The sequence below is a fragment of the Schistocerca serialis genome, chromosome 3, assembly GCF_023864345.2.
Source record: "Schistocerca serialis cubense isolate TAMUIC-IGC-003099 chromosome 3, iqSchSeri2.2, whole genome shotgun sequence".
In the NCBI taxonomy this organism is placed as follows: domain Eukaryota; kingdom Metazoa; phylum Arthropoda; class Insecta; order Orthoptera; family Acrididae; genus Schistocerca; species Schistocerca serialis.
In genome coordinates this window covers 893,139,332-893,163,484 of record NC_064640.1, presented here as the reverse complement: position 1 = coordinate 893,163,484, position 24,153 = coordinate 893,139,332, and the positions used below count along the sequence as shown (strand labels likewise).

The 24,153-nt window shown below is 41.6% G+C and overlaps 1 protein-coding gene across 1 annotated transcript in view; it reads left to right on the top strand.

Annotated features, from left to right (window-relative positions):
- LOC126471136 (uncharacterized) overlaps window positions 1-24,153 on the top strand; it is a 260,530-nt gene that overhangs the window by 25,879 nt on the left and 210,498 nt on the right. The window contains exons 2-3 of the mRNA XM_050099226.1: window positions 5,964-6,091; window positions 6,192-6,293. Of these exons, the coding sequence (XP_049955183.1) occupies window positions 5,964-6,091; window positions 6,192-6,293 (230 nt within the window). The remainder of the gene's footprint in view (window positions 1-5,963; window positions 6,092-6,191; window positions 6,294-24,153) is intronic.

Genomic DNA, 24,153 nt, shown 5'->3' with positions numbered 1-24,153 from the left:
CATCTTATGTAAATTGAAAATACTGAACATGTTGGCTGTTCTCCCAGAGCACAATCAATATGAACTATATATTGTTATCTTTGGTTTCTCTTGAATAAAGGAAGTGCTTGAGTATTATCAAGGATCTATTATGACTGACTGGATAAGCAGACGATTACTTGGTTTGACAAAATAAAGGCTCCCTTCACTCAATTTCATGCACATGTATACCTCTGATATCCATTTATTTCTTGGTGATTTGATATTTTCTGCAGTGTGTTCATTAGAGAATAATTGAAACAGGGAGGTGCTCATTTCCAATGCATTTCTAAATTCTCTTGGAATCAAATAACAGCACCACTTGCACTTGTTATTTTTGATCAGCACAGCCAGTTTTGGTCACCAAGTCAATTTTCCAGTGATTATGAGTCTATTGTCATGGGGCTACACAATAAAAGTGCAACTGGTGCTGTTGTTTGCTTTCAGATAATTACTTGAGTTTCAGAACCTGCATAATCATGTTCCACATTCAGGACAAGACATTTTCTCAAGTTTGCTCATTGAGTGATAACTAAATAGCATTTTTATGTGGAGTCAGTTTCATTTTCCCTTTTCAGTAATTGTTCTGAGTCTTTGTGAACTTTTTCACATTGACAGTCTCTGAATATGCTATATTAATCAAAAAATTTTGCTTCGGTCTTCCATTTGTTGATGCAATATGAAGCTAAACACAAAAGTCTCTGGCCAGGGGACCTCAGCTGGTAAGTAATTTTTAATGTCAATAAAATTCACCAGCAGCGGTATACTTTAAGATATTTTCTTTTACTCTGAAAGCAACCAGTTTCAGCAGTTAATTCCACCATCTTCAGACCCCATACACTTCTACCCAAAGCAAAGAACTTGTCATATAGCACCATAAATTACTGGCTATAATGAATTCCAGTTGTTATATAATTGCTTCATACAAAGACGTGACAGCGAGTGACTTCATACCAGTTGCTGTCACGTCTTCATATGAAGCAATTGTATAACAATTGGAATTAATGATATCCAGTAATTTATGGTGCTATACGAGAAGTTATTTGCTTTGGATAGAAGTGCATGGGGCCTGACGATGGCAAAATGAAATGCCGAAACTGGTTGCTTTCAGAATAAAAGAAAATATCTTAAAGTATACGGTGCTGGTGAATTTTATTGACGCTGAAAATCACGAAAGTGTCTCTGTAAGACTCTCTGTCCAGAAGCCCTCTTATAAGACACACTTCTTCTCTTTTTCAGGTAATTTTAGTTTCATGGACATGGCAGCTTGTATTTTTTTAGCCTTCTGTATTGTATCTTTTTTATCTTGAGGGTGCAGTAAAATTATCTTCCAAACACTTTGTATACAATGTCAATCATAAACAGAGTTCACAAAGAGTGTAGACCCAGTTATGAACAAGTAGGTGATATATAGGATGTAATGAAGTGCTAGGTGACTCTTTACCTCCAGCTGGTCGTCTAATGTGAACCCACATGACACGCTGCTGGTGGCACTTAAAGTGGAGCTTTATACTATTGGGTAGTGGTATGGAGTGGAGCTTTGTACTCCTAGGTATTGGTGTGCTCCATGCTGTATTGACTTTTTTCTCATCTGTGTTCATATTGATATCTGGTGAGGACATGAAATCCACTGTCTACTACCATATTATACACAATACCATATGTATGTAGTCTGCTGGACTGCCATCTCCCATTTGTGTTAAAGTGTTCTCCAAACACTTGATAATGCGTTAAGACCAAAGAGGGTAATTCTAAATTGTATACCATTGCATCTGGACCTGAGCGAAACTCCTTTCAGACTACTAATATTCTTCAGACAACTATGAAGCAGTTGTAGAAATTTTGAAGACAGTATGATATGTAACAACTGCTCACAAAGAGGTATACAAATAATAATTCCTCCAAAAATCTGTCCATGAATGAAATAGGAGAAACATCCATCTGTGTCATACTTTGCAGTAATTCACAGAATATTAATGCACATTTAGTAAGCTCACACTCAATGTTGTTTAAAAATTAATATGATAGTAAATGTAGCTGAAACATTGAGTACAAACTGAATTATCTGTTAATGTCGTGAACTGTTTCTTTGTTTCTCAACATTTCTCATCCATTTGATGTTGTTTCTCCTTGCACATTACAAGAGCTTAATTCTAGTGCTTATTTAGCACATTATATGATCTATGCTTTCTTGAATTATGATCTGCTGGTGCACTTGAAAGTGCTTGAAGGGGCAGTTTTTCTGTGGACCACAGGTACTTCATCCATGACAGAGGGAAACTTCGGTCTTTCAAATTTCATTTGTTGAGTAGGTGGGTAGCAAGGGTTGGAGGTGTTTCTGAATAGCACAACTAGAGCAGCTACCTGATTGACAGACATTTCAGCAGCTATATTCAGTCTAAGTGAATGTACTGTAGTAGTAAAGGCAACAACTGACAGAATATAGGAGACACACACACACGTGCGGGGAGGGGGGGGGGGGGAAGAGAGAGAGAGAGAGAGAGAGAGAGAGAGAGAGAGAGATTACTTGTATAGGATTAAGAACTGAATTGCTCTCATTTTCTTGTTGAATGAGTTAGCAGTATTACTTAACAGTGTGAACTAATGATTGGTTGATAATCCTATTTTGTCCTTAGACTAAGTAATATGTGAAGGGTCTGAATCAGAGGCTGAGACAGTTCTGCGACTGTGTGGGCTGCAGATTCCTCGACTTGCGCCATAGGGTGGTGGGGTTTCGGGTTCTGCTGGATAGGTCAGGAGTCCACTACACGCAGCAAGCAGCTACACGGGTAGCAGGGGTTGTGTGGCATGGACTGGGCGGTTTTTTAGGTTAGATAGCCTTGGGCAAGTCCAGAAAGGGCAACAGCCTCAAAGGGTGCGGGCAAAGTCAGGACATGCGGGGACCAAGCAGCAATTGGTATTGTAGTTGTAAACTGTCGAAGCTGCATTGGTAAAGTACCAGAACTTCAAGCGCTGATAGAAAGCACCGAAGCTGAAATCGTTATAGGTACAGAAAGCTGACTGCCAGAGATAAATTCTGCCGAAATTTTTACAAAGGCACAGACGGTGTTTAGAAAGGATAGATTGCATGCAACCGGTGGTGGTGTGTTTGTCGCTGTTAGTAGTAGTATATCCTGTAGTGAAGTAGAAGTGGATAGTTTCTGTGAATTATTATGGGTGGAGGTTACACTCAACAACCGAGCTAGGTTAATGATTGGCTCCTTTTACCGACCTCCCGACTCAGCAGCATTAGTGGCAGAACAACTGAGAGAAAATTTGGAATACATTTCACGTAAATTTTCTCAGCATGTTATAGTCTTAGGTGGAGATTTCAATTTACCAGATATAGACTGGGACACTCAGATGTTTAGGACGGGTGGTAGGGACAGAGCATCGAGTGACATTATACTGAGTGCAGTATCCGAAAATTGCCTCGAGCAATTAAACAGAAAACGGACTCGTGGAGATAACATCTTGGACCTACTGATAACAAACAGACCCGAACTTTTCGACTCTGTAAGTGCAGAACAGGGAATCAGTGACCATAAGGCCGTTGCAGCATCCCTGAATATGGAAGTTAATAGGAATATAAAAAAAGGGAAGAAGGTTTATCTGTTTAGCAAGAGTAATAGAAGGCAGATTTCAGACTACCTAACAGATCAAAACGAAAATTTCTGTTCTGACACTGACAGTGTTGAGTGTTTATGGAAAAAGTTCAAGGCAATCGTAAAATGCGTTTTCGACAGGTATGTGCCGAGCAAAACTGTGAGGGACGGGAAAAACCCACTGTGGTTCAACAACAAAGTTAGGAAACTACTGTGAAAGCAAAGAGAGCTTCACTCCAAGTTTAAACGCAGCCAAAACCTCTCAGACAAACAGAAGCTAAACGATGTCAAAGTTAGCGTAAGGAGGGCTATGCGGGAAGCGTTCAGTGAATTTGAAAGTAAAATTCTGTATACCGACTTGACAGAAAATCCTAGGAAGTTCTGGTCTTACGTTAAATCAGTAAGTGGCTCGAAACGGCATATCCAGACACTACGGGATGATGATGGCATTGAAACAGAGGATGACACGCGTAAAGCTGAAATACTAAACACCTTTTTCCAAAGCTGTTTCACAGAGGAAGACAGCACTGCAGTTCCTTCTCTAAATCCTTGCACAAACGAAAAAATGGCTGACATCGAAATAAGTGTCCAAGGAATAGAAAAGCAACTGGAATCACTCAACAGAGGAAAGTCCACTGGACCTGACGGGATACCAATTCGATTCTACACAGAGTACACGAAAGAACCTGCCCCCCTTCTAACAGTCGTGTACCGCAAGTCTCTAGAGGAACGGAAGGTTCCAAATGATTGGAAAAGAGCACAGGTAGTCCCAGTCTTCAAGAAGGGTCGTCAAACAGATGCGCAAAACTATAGACCTATATCTCTGATGTTGATCTGTTGTAGAATTTTAGAACATGTTTTTTGCTCGAGTATCATGTCGTTTTTGGAAACCTAGAATCTACTATGTAGGAAACAACATGGATTCCGGAAACAGCGATCGTGTGAGACCCAACTCGCTTTATTTGTTCATGAGACCCAGAAAATATTAGATACAGGCTCCCAGGTAGATGCTATTTTTCTTGACTTCCGGAAGGCGTTCGATACAGTTCCGCATTGTCGCCTGGTAAACAAAGTAAGGGCCTACGGAATATCAGACCAGCTGTGTGGCTGGATTGAAGAGTTTTTAGCAAACAGAACGCAGCATGTTGTTATCAATGGAGAGACATCTGCAGACGTTAAAGTAACAGGGGAGTGTTATGGGACCATTGCTTTTCACAAAATATATAAATGACCTAGTAGATAGTGTCGGAAGTTCCATGCGGCTTTTCACGGACGATGCTGTAGTATACAGAGAAGTTGCAGCATTAGAAAATTGTAGCGAAATGCAGGAAGATCTGCAGCGGCTAGGCACTTGGTGCAGGGAGTGGCAACTGTCCCTTAACATAGACAAATGTAATGTATTGGAAATACATAGAAAGAAGGATCCTTTATTGTATGATTATATGATAGCGGAACATACACTGGTAGCAGTTACACCTGTAAAATATCTGGGAGTATGCGCGCGGAATGATTTGAAGTGGAATGATCATATAAAATTAATTGTTGGTAAGGCGGGTACCAGGTTGAGATTCATTGGGAGAGTCCATAGAAAATGTAGTCCATCAACAAAGGAGGTGGGTTACAAAACACTCGTTCGACCTATACTTGAGTATTGCTTGTCAGTGTGGGATCCGTACCACGTCGGGTTGACAGAGGAGATAGAGAAGATCCAAAGAAGAGCAGCGCGTTTCGTCACAGGGTTATTTGGTAAGCGTTATGGAGATGTTTAGCAAACTCATGTGGCAGACTCTGCAAGAGAGGCGCTCTGCATCGCGGTGTAGCTTGCTGTCCAGCTTTCGAGAGGGTGCGTTTCTGGATGAGGTATCGAATATATTGCTTCTCCCTACTTATACCTCCCGAGGAGATCACGAATGTAAAATTAGAGAGATTCGAGCACGCACGGAGGCTTTCAGAAAGTCGTTCTTCCCGCGAACCATACGCAACTGGAACAGAAAAGGGAGGTAATGACAGTGGCACGTAAAGTGCCCTCCGCCACACACCGCTGGGTGGCTTGCAGAGTATACAAAGTAGATGTAGATTATTGGAGATTATATTGAGTAGTGAGTGACACAACTGGTTGTCCACCATTCTAATATTGCTGCTTCCATAAATAATTTTTGATGTTTGATGATAATTTGTGTTGATTTGACCATTCCTTGTGATTTCTCGTATCAAGTAGTGAGATGTGCTGTGTTTGTACCACAATCACTTAAAACGCTTAGTATAACATATTTTTAGGTTGCATTAGCTCTCTGAAATTTGAATCTGTGACCTATTAACTTATTTCCCTTTGTTTTGTAGAGAAATTAGAAGCCAAACGTGGAAGAGATTCATTGACTTGCATCTTCTGTCACTCGGATGTGGAAGAAGATTGTCAGTATGGGAAGCTGTACTGCAGAGGAAAAATCACTGTGCATTACTTTTGCTTAGTAAGTGTTGGAAAATGAATTGTTATTAATAAAGCTTGTTCAGTGCTGTTGTGGAATATTAATTTTTATAAGCATGATCAACTGCTAAATTAATTTACAGCTTCTGGCTACCAAGTTGGATCAAAAGGGAAATGATCGAGAAGGAATTCTTGGTTTTCTGCTTAAAGACATTGAAAAACAGATCAACGCAGCAAGAAATGTGGTAAGTTGGTCGATTATTGTGGCTGCTTTGCAGAGCATTGCAATATGTACTTTCTCCTTCCCCCCCCCCCCCCCCCCCCCCCCCCCCCCCTCCGGCAACAAGATAATGTGAGTTTACTGCATAACTGATTTCATATGTTGAGGTATTCATTTCCTTGACTGGTGATTGCTTAAATAGTTGTGCGAGTGACATCTTTGGTGTTGTTAGTGCAGTTGCTTTTCCTGTAGTGGAACTTTTGATGACTTGGCTGATATTTTGCTGGTGGAAAAAGTTACTTGGAAAGTGGTTGTGGTTTGGTTAAAGTTCCCATGAAGTAACAAGTCAGGCAAACCAAGAGCTGGAATAGATTAATAGAAAGAATAATTTATTGAATAATAATTTTCACTGACTAAACGAAACTGCAATAAAATACCACATAGAGCTGGAATAGAATAATAGAATGAATACTTTTTTGAAGAATAATTTTCACTGACTAAACTAAACTGCAATAAAGTACCATCGTTTGTAGTTTTATTCCTTGTATGTTAAGGATATGTTTCTGCTCCTGTAGAGGATAAGAGCCATCAGTGAAGTTACACGTTCAGAACTGGGAATTAATGGAAAACTCATAACTTTCTTTTTGTGATTAGGTATAAGTACAACACGGCCAGTACACTGAATGCAACTTTATTCCACGGAAGCATTAACAACTTGAACATGGTATTAAAGTAACATTCAGCAGGAATGTATTTCATATACAAAGGTCTGTAGCAATACACACAGAGAACAGAGTCTGAGCGTGGCTTGTCTAGCCTTAAAATAGACTGGGGCCCATGGCAGGTTGTAATTGTGATTCTCTCTCTCTCTCTCTCTCTGGGAGATCACGGGTTCTTGACATGACCATGCTGTCCTTTTCGTCTGTTGGGCCCTGGCTAAGGTGGCATGTGGCATTGGGAGCATACGGTCTCACATTCTGTGCACACCTCCCTGTGTCAAACCGTATGGCAACATTGGCGATGCCAGGTGTGTTTCTGTGTCAACCTCGGCCATTGGCATGTGGTGCTGATGATACTGGTATTAGTGGTTGCTCAGGAATGGGTGACGAAATCCCTCACAACGGTGTTGGGAGCAACAGAGGAACTGCTGGTGTGGCCGCCAAAGATAGATGCCCTCGCCGATATGGGAGTGGAGAACCGGCAGAAACAGGTGATGTGATGCCTGATGTGGATGGGCTCAGAGACGATGCTGCGACATCAGGGGCATCCAGTCTCAATGTGAAGGCAAAACTGATCATGGTGCCACGAGGAGGGGTTGTCCTCCTTGCAGATGTCGCAGAGATGCTGCCTCAGCTTCAGATGATGAGAGGTGGAATCCATTTGGGGTGACATCTGAAACCGCGTGCCCAGACGGCCACACTCAGCTGGAAGAGGCGCAGCAGCTGCATGGGTTGATGTCTAAGTATAGGATGCAAAAGGTGTAGCAGTGTCGTCAGCTGGCACCCGTGGAGTAGTTCCGCTGGGCTCATCTCACCAAATGGCATGAAACGGTGTGAGGATGGAAAACTATCTAAGGCAACGACGGATGAAGAGATGGGAACATACTTTTTCATCTGAGTTTTGATCGTTCACACTAGGCATTCTGCCTCATTGTTAAGATTATGGATGGAATGGTGGGGCGAGGATGTGATGGGTGCCATGGGAGTTGCAAAACTCTGCAAACTCTTGCAATGAGAATTGTGAACTGTTATTGGACACCAAAATTGTGGGCAAGCCTTCAAATTAAAAAAATTGGATAAGGCTATGACAGTGGCAGTTGTAGATGTGGAAACACAATGAACAACATACAGAAAACGAGAATATGTGTCAATGACCAACAGCCAATAATCATGAGAAAGGGGCCAGCCAAATCCACATTTATACCCTTCCGTGCATGCAACGGCATTGGCCAAGGAGATGATGATGAAGACAACCAGGGAGAACAGCTTTACGTGTCGCACACTGTGAACAGGAGGCAAGCAGCTGGGTAACATCACCATCCAAGTGGGGCCAAAACGCGTGTCGATAGGCCAATGCTTGTTTGCGTGATACACCCCTAACGTCTGCGTGTAAGAAAAGGAGAACCTACGAATGAAGCACTTAGGGGATCACTACCTGACGGGCCCTGTGATTTGTGTCTAAAGGCAGAACACCATCCATAACAGAGAATCGATGTTGAAAGATGTAATAATTATGGAGGGGGGGGGGGGGGGGGGGGGTTCGGACGCACGAGGACGAGGAGGTGAATCAGGCCAACCATATTGTACGAATGTTAAGACCTTCCGCAAAACAGGATACAAAGCTACTGACTTTGTGAACCATGGAAAACCCTCAACTGTCTTTTTTGAGGTGACATCAATGTGGAAACAAAGCAATTCCTCTTGATCAAATCCTGGGTCCGTAACGGCTTGCAGGCGGGACAAAGCATCAGCATTTGCATGTTGATTCGTAGGGCGGAAATAAATCTTTTAGTTGTAACACAAAAGGAAAAGAGCCCAGTGTTGAATGCTCTGTGCCACTTTATCTGGTAACAATGGAGAAGGACTGAATAAGGAAACCAGTGGTATATGATTGGTACCACAGAGAAAAACATGGAATTTCTTCACAGCATATACAGTGGCCAAAGCTTTCTTCTCTATCTGAGAGTACCTAGTTTGAGCAACAGTCAGCATTTTTGTGGCATAAGCAATAAGTGTAAATTCAGACAGTTTGTAGCTCAGTTCTCATTTCTTTTGAACAGCCAACTACATAGTTCATTGAGGTGTCAGTGTCCATCAGTTACATGTCAGGAGGGTAATAAATTGCTTACATAGGTTTTTGCCAGCTTTTACTGTTTACTCTTCAGTTTTTCTTGTTAGGATGCCTGCTGTGTGCGGATGCAGGGGGAGCTGGCCGCAGTTCGCAAACAGTTGAAAGTGGTTATGGCTGCGATTATTCGCCTTCAGGCTACCACCACAGGTTGTAGTGGTGACAAGAGATTCTGGAGTGTCGCATGGGACACCTCAGGTATCACTTGTTTCGCCCCAGGGCTCTACTGCCAGAGACATCTTCTAGTGTACCTGACGTGGTGGACCCACAGGATGCGTGGCAGTGGTAATGCGTTCGCATCACTAGAGATGGATGGCCAATGTGGAGGCCAGCCATAGGCCTTGCCTATTCACCTAGTGAATGAACAGGTGGCTGTTCTTTCAGCAGGGTCCAAGCAGGGGTTTGCAGTTATTGGGAGCTCCAGTGTTAGGCACGATGTGGAGCCCCTTAGGAAGATAGTGTTCAGTCTCCCGTATATAAGAAGGGTAAAAGAACAGATCCGCAAAATTACAGATCAATATCCATAACATTGGTTTGCTACATATTCTGGAGCATAGTCTGACTTAATAAATTTCCTAGAGACTGAAAAGCTCATGCCCACAAATTAACATGGCTGTAGAAAGCATCACTTATGCAAAGCCCAGCTTGCTCTTTTCTCACATGATATGCTGTGAACTATGGATGGAGGGCAACAGGCAAATTCTGTTTTTTCTAGATTTACAAAAAGTATTCGACACGGTACCCCACTGCAAACTGTTAATGAAGGTACATACATGCATAAGGAATAGGCTCCCAGATATGTGACTGGCCCAAACACTTCTTAACTAATAGAACCCAGTATGTTGTCCTCGATGGTGAGTATTCATTGGAGACAGGTGTAACATTAGGAGTGCCCCAGGGAAGTGTGATAGGACCGTTGCTATTTTCTGTATACATAAATGATCTGGCAAACAGGTTGGGCAGCAGTCTGCGGTTGTTCGCCAGTGATGCTGTGGTGTACAGGAAGGTGGTGAAGATAAGTTACTCAAGGTTGATACAAGATGACCTACACAAAATTTCTAGTTGGTGTGTGGTGTGATGAATATAAGCTGGATCTTAATGTAGTAAAGTGTAAGATAATGTGGATGAGTAGGAAAAACAAACCCTTAATGTTCGGCTACAGAATTAGTAGTGTCCTGCTTGACACAGTCATGTCGTTTAAATATCTGGGCATAACACTGCAAAGCGATATGAAATGGAACAAATGTATGAGGATTTTGGTAGGGAAGGTGAATGGTTTATTGGAACAATTTTAGGAAAATGTTGTTCATCTTTAAAGGAGACTGCATATAGGACACTATGTGACCTATTCTTGAGTACTGCTTGAGTGTTTGGGATCTACACCAGGTCAGATTGAAAGAAGACATTGAAGCAATTCATAGGCAAGCTGCTAGATTTTTTAGTGGGTTCAATCTGCTTGTAAGTGTTACGGATGTGCTTCGGGAGCCTCTGGTGGGTAGAAGACATTCATTTCTAAGAACACTGCTGAGAAAGTTTAGAGAACCAGCACCTCACAATGCGGAGCTAAACGGATGATAACATCTCTCACTACCTGATCAGCATAGAGGTCTGTATCGTATCTGGCACAAAATGACGATTGTGACTTAACCCGTGGGGCATGGCCGCCCATGTCAATAGGATTAATGTGATTACTTCCTGCAATGGTAGAACTTAAGGGACTGATGACCCTGTAGTTTGGTCCCTTTACATCCCAAACCAACCAACCAAAACTTAACCCATGATGCAATTACATAGGTGCGCTTACTGTAGTATTTTTGAAGTAATTCACATATTAGGTCAAACATTGAAGAAGATGGATCCTGCCAAGGGGCGAGCTGACATGGGACTTGATATATACCAGGTGAAATCTGTGTAAGGAACAAGGCATGGCATACAGTAGCATCAGTAATCCCAAAAAAGTGTTGTAGCATACGTTTCTTGTATGTGTCCCATTTCTGAATGGGATCATAGTATGTAGAAAAAGTAGGCGGACAAACCATGGGAGCCGTGGAGGGCAAAACAGCAGGTGACATCAACTGAGCAGCCTGCCGACTTAGACAAAACAAAAGCCAATGATTGAAGTACATGAGTTTGATTTTCCAGTGCTGTGATTGTTGGTACCACGGCATGGTGAATGATTCATGCAGTTTGACCAACTGATGTAAAATGTCCTCCATAATGCCATCAGCCTTTGTGAGAACAAACGGAGGACAAACCAGAGTAGAAATTTGCACGGAGACAATGAGTTGTAGTTACGTATAAGTACAACACAACCAGTAGACTCAACACAAATTTATTCCATGGAAGCAGTAACAACTTGAACACATTATTTAAGTAACGTTCAGCAGGAACCAATTTTGTACATAAAGAGCTGCAATTGGAGTGCTTTTTCAGCAGTGTTAATAAACTTGTTTATTATAACTTTTGAATGTCATGGTGTCTAGTAATCTGCGCAGCCACGTCATCATTGTAATCATTGTCATTATCATTGTCGTAATCGTTGTCATTGTCGTCGTCATCATCATCATCATCATCTTCTTCTTCTTCTTCTTCTTCTTCTTCTTCTTAAGGCTAGGCCTTGTCTCTGCAACCATATTTCTCACCTCTGTGGAGTGTTTCAGATTGGTGTACTGTTTGAAGTTAAGTCCATCCATTACAGAATCCAAATGATTTTTCTGCGATCTTCCTTTTCCTCTCTTCCCTAAAACCGTCCCTTTCAATATGATGGTCAAGAAGTCATTGTGATGTATCATATGGCCAGTGAATTATCTTTTCCTCTTTTACATGTTAGTTTGTTTCATTTACTTCCCAGAGACCCACTTACTCGATTGTTTTTCTCTCTGAAATTTATTTTCAGCTGCCTTCTTCACATCCACAATTCCATTGCTTTCAATCATTGTATTTCATGTTTAAGTAGGACCATTGTTTCACAGCCATATAAAACAAAACACTGCAGAAGAATGTTTTGATGGATTCTTTCCTAGTTTTAATACTCACCTGCCTGCTTGTCAGATGTTGTTTCTTGTTACTGAAGGCCTGTTTATTGAGGGCAATTCTCCTTCCGATTCCTGTTGTGCACGAATTGTCATGAATGACAATGATTGCTAAGTAGCAGAACTGACTACATTGGTACATCACCTGTCTTGATGTTTGTTTTTTCATTTATTTTTTCCAGTTATTGCTTTGGTTTTTGGAATGTTCGATGTCACTTTTACTTCCTTTAGTGTTGATGAAACTTGCTGCAATTTGATTTTAATGCAGTGTCATCTGCCGGCCGGAGCGGCCATGCGGTTCTGGGCGCTACAGTCTGGAACCGAGCGACCGCTACGGTCGCAGGTTCGAATCCTGCCTCGGGCATGGATGTGTGTGATGTCCTTAGGTTAGTTAGGTTTAATTAGTTCTAAGTTCTAGGTGACTGATGACCTCAGAAGTTAAGTCGCATAGTGCTCAGAGCCATTTTTTTGCAGTGTCATCTGCAAATCAAGTACACTGGATTTCTTGTCTGTTGATTGTGATGCCTTTGGTCTTTTGCTTAAATTTGGGTGTTGCCTCCTCAATGAGTATGTTGAACTGAACAAGTACAGGGATAGTGTGCAACCTTGTCTCACTCCCCTTCTAATCGATACAGTGTTTACATTGCCATTCGTGTCTATATCCCTTCCAGCACTCTGCGATGTCTTAACAGTCAGTTAGTCTTTCTCCATTCTCATCATTATCACAGTACTTCTTGTTTTAGGTTTGTAGTGCAGTGATTTTATTATGATGTGTGCTTTATCTGTTCTTCCTTCTATTACATTATTCTCTACACTTCACGTAACTTTCTTCATACATTCCTCTTTTGTCTCTCTACATATTGTCACAAGGAATTCCTTTATTTGTCTGTATTACATTTGGCTTTCTTCTTTGTTTAGCTTCTTATACTGCTTTCTTTGTTGTATGATTTCTAGTATTTCTGCGGTAGTCTAAGTTTTTTAGTTCTAGTCACCTATTTCCCAAAGTTCTTTTTACTGTCTAAAGGATTCCTTGTTTCAGAATATCACAGACAACCTCACTGTTATGAGTTGTGTTAGTAACTTTTGTATAATTCCAATTTGTTTGTTCATTTTGCAAATTATTCCTACCATCCTTTTACATTTGAAATTGCACTTTGCCACCACAAATGTGTGATCAGTGTCTGCTTCATTGTCGGGATAGCTGCAGTTTGATTTGATTTGATTTGATTTCTATACGCAGAGTTTACCACTATGTAGTCAGTTTGGTATCTCTGTGGGTAACTGGGATTTTTCTGTGTGTATCTTCTTCTCAAAGATGTGTTAATTATTACCATATCATACTGTTCACAAAAACCTAGTTGCCTTTCACCTCGGTTTTCTCTTTCCTGGTCCGAAGTTTCCTGTTCCTGTTCTGTCTGATTTTCAGCCAATATAGCATTGAAATCTCCCATAATGAGCATATTGTCCTTGTCATCCATTGATATCATTAGATCTTCAATACACTCTTAATAGTTTTTGAGCCGTGTCTTCTCCACTGTTCTATGTTGAAAAGTGCATGTGTATAATAGTCATCTCCTGAGGCATTGTTTTAATCTTCACCACCAATATCGCATACAAGGTGCGTCCCATAAGTAATGCAACCAAATTCATAAAAAATCATTTATTGAATATATTTGTACAAATAATCAAAAATTTTCAAAATAGCACCCTCTTGCGTCGATACACTTCTGGAGACCAAATTCATAAAAAACCATTTATTGAATATATTTGTACAAATAATCAAAAATTTTCAAAATAGCACCCTTTTGCGTCGATACACTTCTGGAGGCGGTGTTTCCATGCCTGGAATGCCTTTTCTGGAATGTCCTTTAGAGCTGATGTAACATGCGCCTGGATGCTTTCAATTACGTCCCAATGTATTCCTTTCATGACTCCTTTTAACCAAGGAACCAAAAAAAAAAGTCAGCGGGATCCAGGTCAGGACTGTAGGGAGGCTGGGGAATCAATGGGGTCTTGGTCGTGGCCAGGAAGTCGTTTACAATGAAGGTGCTGTGACTCGGCACGTTGTCGTGGTGAACTTTCCACATGTCCTTGATGTCGCTTCGGCAGTGCGAGACCCTCCTTTTCAGTCTTTTGAGCACGTCCAAGTAGAAAGCTGAGTTCACTGTAGTCCCGGTAGGTACGAATTCGTGGTGGACAATGCCTCTGACGTCAAAGAGGACAATGAGCATGGTTTTTGCCTTCTTGGGATGGGGCGATGATGGAGTGTCCCACTCTGAACTCTGCCTTTTTATCTCAGGGTCGTACTCAAAAATCCACGACTCATCACCAGTGATAACTGAGTTTAAAAAATGAGGATCATTTTCACACATTTCCAACATTTTTCGGCACCGAAGCACTCGCATGTGCTTGTGTTCGTCGGTCAACACTTTTGGGACGAGTTTGGCACACACCTTTCTCATGTTCAAATCTTCAGTCACAATGCGGAAAACGGTTGTTTTTGACATGTTTAGAGTTTGCACTATCAATTGAAGTCTCATCCGTCTGTCAGAGTTCAAACAATCGCGGCCACCCGTCACATTTTCGTCGACTCGTGCGGTTGATGGCCATCCACTGCGAGGTTCATCGGTGATCTCCTCTTGGCCCTCCATGAACAACTTGTGCCATTGGAAAACTTGTGATTTGGACAAGCAATCATCCCAAAGGCATGGTGAAGTAATGGAAACATTTTGGTGGCAGACTTCTCAAGTTTAACGCAAAATTTGATAGCGTACAATTGCTCTACAGGATGATCCATTGTGCCGTGTTACATAAACTCAAAACGGGGTTGACGGAAACGCACGTCCTAACTCTCCGGCAGCTCGTAGCCGAATGAGACAAAGAGTGTTTTGAAGCTAACACACCCCTCCACTTATCCCAGCTGGTTACAACTCACTGTGGTGTACTGTTGCATCATAAAAAAATTGGCCACATTGCTTGTGGAACGCACTATGTAGTCATGAGCTATGGTACCTACAGTGGGCATAGTGGTTAGTATCACTGGCTTGCATGCTGTGGGTCACCAGTTCAAACCTGAGCACCAGAAATTTTTGTATAGTATTTATCACTTCTTGAAGGTTCTTGAAAAATCTTATGTTTGTAGTGTGTGTATATGTCAGATATACGATGGTTATATAAATAGTGGCATTCCGGAATATTCAATGTTTGTGAAAGTAACTGCACTCGCCATCCATATTACTTCTTTCTGTTCTGGCTGTACGTTGGCGAGATAGTGGCCTTGAATTTTGATCCCATACATCAGGAGATATTAGAGAATGTTGAAGAAGTGGTGTATTGTACTTAAGCACCAATGTCTGCCACAGCCTAATGTGCCAGGAAGAATGGACTCTTCCAACTTGAACTTATGCCGCAGCCATCAAATGAGGACTCAACACCTAGCAAACACAGATACAGCCAACTTCTACACCAAGCACAATGCACTGCAGAAAAACATATTTGGAGGACAGAGGATAACATTCTGGTGCATTTCTACTGTGGACACCCTGCATATGTTGAATGGAACTCCAGAGAAAGAAGGCTAGTTTTGGATTACTAATGCATTGCCAGCCGTCAGCCATCACAACACCTCGATTCATGCCAGTCAACTGCAGATGATTACAGCTAACCTGTGGAACAAAGCAGGTTGCCTTATCTTGTGTGAGGTCATTCTCCAACATGCCATAGCCTTTCTCCATTGCCGTACTGAGGTACCAACCACGCGCCTAGCTGCTGACTTACGGAAAACTAAGTGAGATGACTATCGATGGCTGCCACAGCTACAAATTCTCCATGGATTACAGTCACCAGGATATGAGGAAATCTCATTGACAACATCATCGACAGCCAACTTGTCCAGGCACTAATCGACTCAGATGCTTCCTTTTATGTAATCTCAGCTGCTTATCATTGTTAAGTAAAGAAGACTATGTCTCATAAAACAAAAGCAATTGTGCTGAAGGTCGCAAATGGAAAATATATCTAGCTAACAGGAACCTGTATTGCAAGAATAACTACGAGTGACAGAACACACCTCTTTGATTTTGCCGTTTTAACAGAATGTAGTCATAATAGTATTCTCAGAAGTGACTTCTTGCAGACACCACAAGCTGTTGTAGACTGTGCATGATCAGTGGTCCAGATTGATGAAGCTGTTCAAACAAGCACACAAAACAAAGATGGTTTGTGGTGGTTTTTTGGCTGTGAAGACACTGTTACCCACCGTCATAGATGAGATGAATTCCAGTTGCCAGTTGAGATATTCAGTTAAACTGTGGAGCTACTCAGGCTCATGAAAGGAATCTATATGCCAGCGATGATCATAAGCATTGTAGGTGGTCAGGGAGAACTTTCGATCTCTAATTGTCATAAGCAGCCGCAGCTCATCCCTGAAGGTAACTGCATAGGGACAGCCGAACCAGTTCAAAATGGACAGCTTTGTGTCGGATGAAGAAACAAGCTCTACTACTACTACTTTAGACAATGCAAGGGAGGAAGCTATTATTAGATTGCCAATAGGATGTGGCCTGACTGAGGAGCCCACCAAAGCAATGCCGACTGCTGAAGTTCCTTGTAGAAGACGTGAAGATCTTTGATTGGGGAAAAGTTTTCCAGTTGAGATTAGTAATATCATGTTGTGACATCAACCAGTTGGATGATCTTACGGAACCCTTTTATAAGGCATTGGCAAATACGCTCTCAGTGGACATTGATGTCGAACAGAGAGATTGGGGTACAATACTGCCAGTTGTTAGATTCACGCATAACACAGTGAACCAAGACACTACAAGCTCCACACCATTCTTTCTGCTCCATTGTTGTGAGGTGGAAATGACCATGGATATACTGTTACTGTTTCAGTCAGACGATACTCAGGATGACTACATGAAATACCGGGAGAAAGACTGAGAGCGCGGGAATGCTGAGCACTGACCAATAAGATACAGCCCGAGAGACTTGTTATGTTTTTTTACAACTCTGTGGAAAGTAGGACTATCAGAATAGCTACTGAAGCATTAGTTTGGGCTTTATTATCATATCATTGATCACTAGCTGGGTGTCACATGTGAAGGTCAGGGTTGTGACCTTCATGAAGACAAAATTGCAGAGACATCGTCCATGTCCTCCATATGAAGCTCTATTACAGTCCAGAGGCACAGATCAACGATAGGAGGTTCAAGGTAACTGGACACCCACTCGATGTTTGTGAAGCTTCGATGGGCGGGGCTACGTTTGTTGCTCATCATAGTGCAGAGGATGTAGCAGCAGGGCCAAAACATGAGGATCCACCAGTGCCACCATGCAAAGGACTATTGACAAGATCTAGATCCAGAGTGCTTCAGTTGGCTCCAATGGAAACTTCTAAAACAATGGGTCGCTGTTTCTCCAGGAGAGGGAGCAATTGCATAAGCTGTGGTGTGTGCAGTGTGGTATTGTGGTTTGCATCAGTGGCTGGCGTGCTGCTGATTGCTAGTTCAAACACGACCACCAACAGTTGTTTGCTATTTTGTGTTTATCATTTCTGGAAGGTTCTTGAAATGTCTTATGTTTGTGTAAATAGCTGCACACTGCACTCTGCACCCAAGAGGTCAGTCGTGTTCTCACTGGACATTCGTGTTAGTAACAAATTTCCTTTCAGTGCTAAATGTTGTATTTCATTGACAACCCTGTTTTTGGTTGGTTGGTTGGTTGATTTGGGGGAGGGGACCAAACAGTGAGGTCATCAGTCCCATCGGAATAGGGAATTATGGGCAAGGAACTCAGCTGTGCCCTTTCAAAGGAACAATCCTGGCATTTGCTTGCAGCGATTTAGGGAAATCATGGGAACCTAAATCAGGATGGCTGGACATGGATTTGAATCGTCGTCCTCCCAAATGTGAGTCCAGTATGCTAACCACTGTGCCACCTCATTCGGTCCCTGATTTTGGATTTGACCTTCAGTGTGGTTTTGACTTGACACTATCATTTACATGAAATGTGTTCTCAATCTTGTTTGCCCATTTTCTTCGGAGAATCGGTCCCACTTCATGCTTAGTAGGGAGTGTTCCTCCACTACATTCTCCTAAATGAATCACTAATAAAATGGACACTTCCTTGCCCTTGTCTTTTGCACAGTCTTAAAATGTCAGTGTCATAAGTTTCCATCTTTTTCCTATACCTCTTCTAACTTTTGCACTGTCGTTAGCAATCTGACATTTCAAGTGTCAATTCTTATCTGTCCTTTGCAATAATTTCACCGGCTGTTGACCTGGAAACCTTGCAAATTTGTCTTCCTCTGATGGATCTTTAGTTCCAAAGCTCATAGTCAGTAATCCTGTGTTCAAATAGAGGCAGTTGCCTTGTAGCTCTACAAACGACAATAATGCAGTGATTCCCATTGTCTTCTGGATCTTAATGCCTTTGACCAAAATGAGTCTGTTCATTTACTTTTAGGGGTGATTCTTCACCCCAGTGGCAATATGGGGCCTGATACTTCCATCCACTCATCTATCATCCAAACAGATTGCTGGCTCTTCGTAGAGAAGCTGTAGTTTTCTTGGGAGACACTCAGTCCCATCAGTTGTCATCTGCCTGCATGCAATAATAATACATTCAACCTTTGCTGTCTTTCTACTGTGGGGAGGTGAATGTCCGAGTTTCCCCATCATTGAAAGTAAGACCAGAAGACATTCCTTAATTCCTCAGGTTCTTAAGAGGGGACAGACACAGGGGAATTTTTTAACATAAAATAGATCAGTCATAGTTATTTGTAGTGTCAATTTAAAATCTTACATGTAGATCCATGCCATAGATTAGGATTTATCATATTGCTAGCTTTGTATATTTGCTTTCTTTGAGATTTTCCAAAGGACAGTTGAGAAAACCAGCTATTTAAACCACTCTATTAACATAAGAGCAGTCACAGGTTTTGTGCATCAATATGCAAAACATTCCAACTTCCACCAAAATTGAGAACAGTTCATCATAAACATAAGATTATCAAGGTCAAATTGAAATATATAGTTTTCAAAATACTTCCACTTTATACAGCAACTGTTGTTCGTCTGTTCCGTTTGTATTTTAGCTGTGATTTGGTATTAGTTAGTTTTGTGCTTTTTTTAAGTTGATGTGTTGATAATTGGGTGGGAGACATGTTGAGGTCATACTTCATTTCAACATCATTTGCAGAAGTACACATACTAGAAAAAAGTTCAGTTTTTGTAATTGGTTAAAAAATTAAAAGAAGTTTCAAGTTTGTTTTATGTATGTCAAAATTTTTTAGCTATGAAGGATCTAATCTACACTCCTGGAAATTGAAATAAGAACACCGTGAATTCATTGTCCCAGGAAGGGGAAACTTTATTGACACATTCCTGGGGTCAGATACATCACATGATCACACTGACAGAACCACAGGCACATAGACACAGGCAACAGAGCATGCACAATGTCGGCACTAGTACAGTGTATATCCACCTTTCGCAGCAATGCAGGCTGCTATTCTCCCATGGAGACGATCGTAGAGATGCTGGATGTAGTCCTGTGGAACGGCTTGCCATGCCATTTCCACCTGGCGCCTCAGTTGGACCAGCGTTCGTGCTGGACGTGCAGACCGCGTGAGACGACGCTTAATCCAGTCCCAAACATGCTCAATGGGGGACAGATCCGGAGATCTTGCTGGCCAGGGTAGTTGACTTACACCTTCTAGAGCACGTTGGTGGCACGGGATACATGCGGACGTGCATTGTCCTGTTGGAACAGCAAGTTCCCTTGCCGGTCTAGGAAGGGTAGAACGATGGGTTCGATGACGGTTTGGATGTACCGTGCACTATTCAGTGTCCCCTTGACGATCACCAGTGGTGTACGGCCAGTGTAGGAGATCGCTCCCCACACCATGATGCCGGGTGTTGGCCCTGTGTGCCTCGGTCGTATGCAGTCCTGATTGTGGCGCTCACCTGCACGGCGCCAAACATGCATACGACCATCATTGGCACCAAGGCAGAAGCGACTCTCATCGCTGAAGGCGACACGTCTCCATTCGTCCCTCCATTCACGCCTGTCGCGACACCACTGGGGGAAGTGGCGGTGCGGTCCCCTACGGCACTGCGTAGGATCCTACGGTCTTGGCGTGTATCCGTGCGTCGCTGTGGTCCGGTCCCAGGTCGACGGGCATGTGCACCTTCCGCCGACCACTGGCGACAACATCGATGTACTGTGGAGACCTCACGCCCCACGTGTTGAGCAATTCGGCGGTACGTCCACCCGGCCTCCCGCATGCCCACTATACGCCCTCACTCAAAGTCCGTCAACTGCACATACGGTTCACGTCCACGCTGTCGCGGCATGCTACCAGTGTTAAAGACTGCGATGGAGCTCCGTATGCCACGGCAAACTGGCTGACACTGACGGCGGCGGTGCACAAACGCTGCGCAGCTAGCGCCATTCGACGGCCAACACCGCGTTTCCTGGTGTGTCCGCTGTGCCGTGCGTGTGATCATTGCTTGTACAGCCCTCTCGCAGTGTCCGGAGCAAGTATGGTGGGTCTGACACACCGGTGTCAATGTGTTCTTTTTTCCATTTCCAGAAGTGTAATTATGAGTACCTTTCATTAGAATATGATATACGTTTTTAAAATTTTTGTTGTCAATGCAGATTTGTTTTATTTAACCTAAGGGGTTAGATCATTCCATCTACTGTTCTTTTTGCAATTTTTCCCTTGACAAATTGCAGGTTTTATATGGGATTAATATTTGAGCTGTTATTCTCAGACAAACAAAGGATCTACAAGCCGAAGTTTTCAGAATCCCAAGCTAAGGTTTTCAAAGTCCAATACAAATATGTGGAGTCAAGTTGAGGACAACTTGCGTCAAGTTTATGCAAAGAAATGTCTATGCTAACTGCTACTTCTCAGAATGGTTATTCCTTGAAGAAGGTTGTTGTAAACAACACATCTCTCTTTCAGACTAACAGCACAATTCATGGAATCAGTACTAAGAAAAAGAACAATATAAATAAAAGTGTAGTTTCATTAAGTTCTTGGCAACCATAAAATGTTTAGCTTCTAATGAAGTACATTTTAAGATGCATCATAGAGGATTGCCAATCTCAGTGCTACAGCCTAGGGTTCGCTCCATAAAGGAGCCCACACCACATAAATCTAAAATACAAAATGTCTTTGTTTCAATTTTGTGATGCACGACCCTCTTATAATCATAAAAGATATAGGTGTGGTTACATTGTATTGGCATATTCGGCTGAATTTTTCAGTGCACTGCCAATATGAATGAAGTCGGCATTTACTTATCGAACCTTGTGCTCCCTTGCAAAAAGTTCTTAGTGATTCCACATTGAACACGTGACATTAAAGTTGACAATATCACTAAGATTTACAAAGGAATGGTTTCTGGATTTGGGGTATTTCAAAGCTTGTTTGATATTGCGGGAAGCGAATTTCATCCATATCTCATTTTGTCCAAACTGAGACCCATAAAATTTATAATTTACTCACTATATATGCGATTACCTGAACACTCGGACCTGGGAAAACATTTTCAGAGAACTTTGTTTGTTGATGAAATATTTTGGGACATCTATAAGATGTATTACTTTCCATAGCGTATGACAGATAGCTGACTGACTCGTGATGTTATAGCAAGGTTGCATGACCACTGTGGGTGTCATTGCAGGAAATTCAAAAGTCATATATATATATATATATATATATATAATAGTATTAGAAACTGTTTACGGTCACAACATCATTTTTGAAAAAAAGAAATACTGACTTTTTCATGGACATTGTAACATAACCCTACTTTATCAGAACATTACAGAAGTTTGATATTTGCATAGAAGAAGTAATTCCACCAGTGGTTTACTTGGCACCATAACTCAAAACACATCACCACATGCCAGCAGTGAAGTGGGCTTTGTTAGATTAATACTAAGATGTCTTGTAATTAAAGTTAATACTTAGCTTGGGTGCAGAATTAACAGATTCTGGGTTCTTATTGTGTAATAGCTAGTACACTTTCCTTGCAAGTTGTCATTTAATTTTTTGCAGGTGCAAGACATAGTTACAAATGTTTTCACGACCATAGCTATACACTGTCAAGAGAAAGTAGTTAGAATAATGTGTGGGGTTCATAGTCGCACATCTTGTAGGCATCTGTTTAAAAGGTTAGGAATTCTTACAACTGCTTCACAGTACATTTACTCAGTAATGAAATTTTTTCTCAACAACATGGACCAGTTTAAAATCAGCAGCGACATTCATGACTACAATACCAGAAAAAAAGAAAGACCTACACTATCCTTTACTTAACCTATCTTTGGAACAGAAAGGGGTAAAATATGGTGCTATAAAACTTTTTGATAAATTACCAGATGAAATAAAATGTCTGACAGACAGCAGTAATAGTTTCAAAAACAAATTGAAATCGTACCTCCTTGAGATCTCCTTCTATACTATAGATGAATTCTTGATTATGAGTAAAAAAAATCTGGAGATATGCATTTTGTGCCATTTAAGGGAATGGGATAGAAAATAGAAATATTTAGGTAAAAAAAAAAAAAAAAAAAACCCTTGTTTCCTGTGCGCATTTCTTGTGCGATTGACTCAGTCCACATCATAACGGTTTTTCCATGCTATTGATCAATGGAACACGTAACTAACTAACCAATACACAGACTCTGAATTTTAATAATTTTTTTAATACAAACTATTTAGGAGTAAATAAATCCTGATGCCACAAAATATATGTGATAATGTCTTTCGAAATGAAGCTAATATGAAATTACATATAAAGTGTCATTAATATAAGAATAGAAGACCCTGAAGACAGTGCTGAGACCACCTCTCTGCTTTGACGTGCGGTGTCATAAGAATGATTATGTGTGTGTGATTGCAGTGATGTAAGTAGATGACCTTGATATACCTACTTTTGTGACAAGCACTATGGGGAAATTATGGCCAGAAGGGCGGAGAAACTGAGGGCTTTATTTGTAGGTTATTTCCCAGCTGCTTTGTTAAGAGAAGCTGGTCCAGTTGGCCTCTAGTTGTCATTTGGCTGTGGCCATTCATATCAGCGACTAGCTGGTTGCAGGTAATGCCTGGATAAAAAGCTGTCTTAATAACTGAAGCAGAGTAGACATATGATTTGACTGCTTTCACAGATGGCCCAGCCTCTGTTGGGATTGAGGATACTAATGTTAAGACTGCATTAGTATGTGTTGACTGGAATAGGTCCTCCACATGGATATGGACATTGGGATGAGTGAGTGGGAGCAAAAGTGGCATCAGGATTTAAAATATATGTTGGAGATTTTGTGATAGGTGAGAATTGTTTTAGGGAGGGTAGTCTCCATCTCAGGATATGATGAAAGGTAGTTGAAATTCAGGGAGATGATGTGGTTCAGCTGTTTGACAAGGCTGCTGTTCTGTCATTGGGGAGGATAAGGGTGCTTTTTTGGTTAAGCTGTGATTTGGAGTATTAGAAGTGTGTGAGGATACGTAAAGGAGATCTGTTAGTAGATAGGGTTGGAGAGCTTGCTAGCGAATGATATGTAATCGTCTTTGTATCACATTCCATTTGTTTCATTGTAATGTAATTGTGATTAGCAAATTTGCTGTATGCAACAATACATCAATTGTTAGCAGGAGTATGTAGGATACAAGGCCTGTTTTCACTTAGGAAACTTACAGAAACATCTACTGCAGTGAAGCAGTACGAACTGAGTTACACCCACCAAATTTCAAGAACATATACACTCCTGGAAATTGAAATAAGAACACCGTGAATTCATTGTCCCAGGAAGGGGAAACTTTATTGACACATTCCTGGGGTCAGATACATCATGTGATCACACTGACAGAACCACAGGCACATAGACACAGGCAACAGAGCATGCACAATGTCGGCACTAGTACAGTGTATATCCACCTTTCGCAGCAATGCAGGCTGCTATTCTCCCATGGAGACGATCATAGAG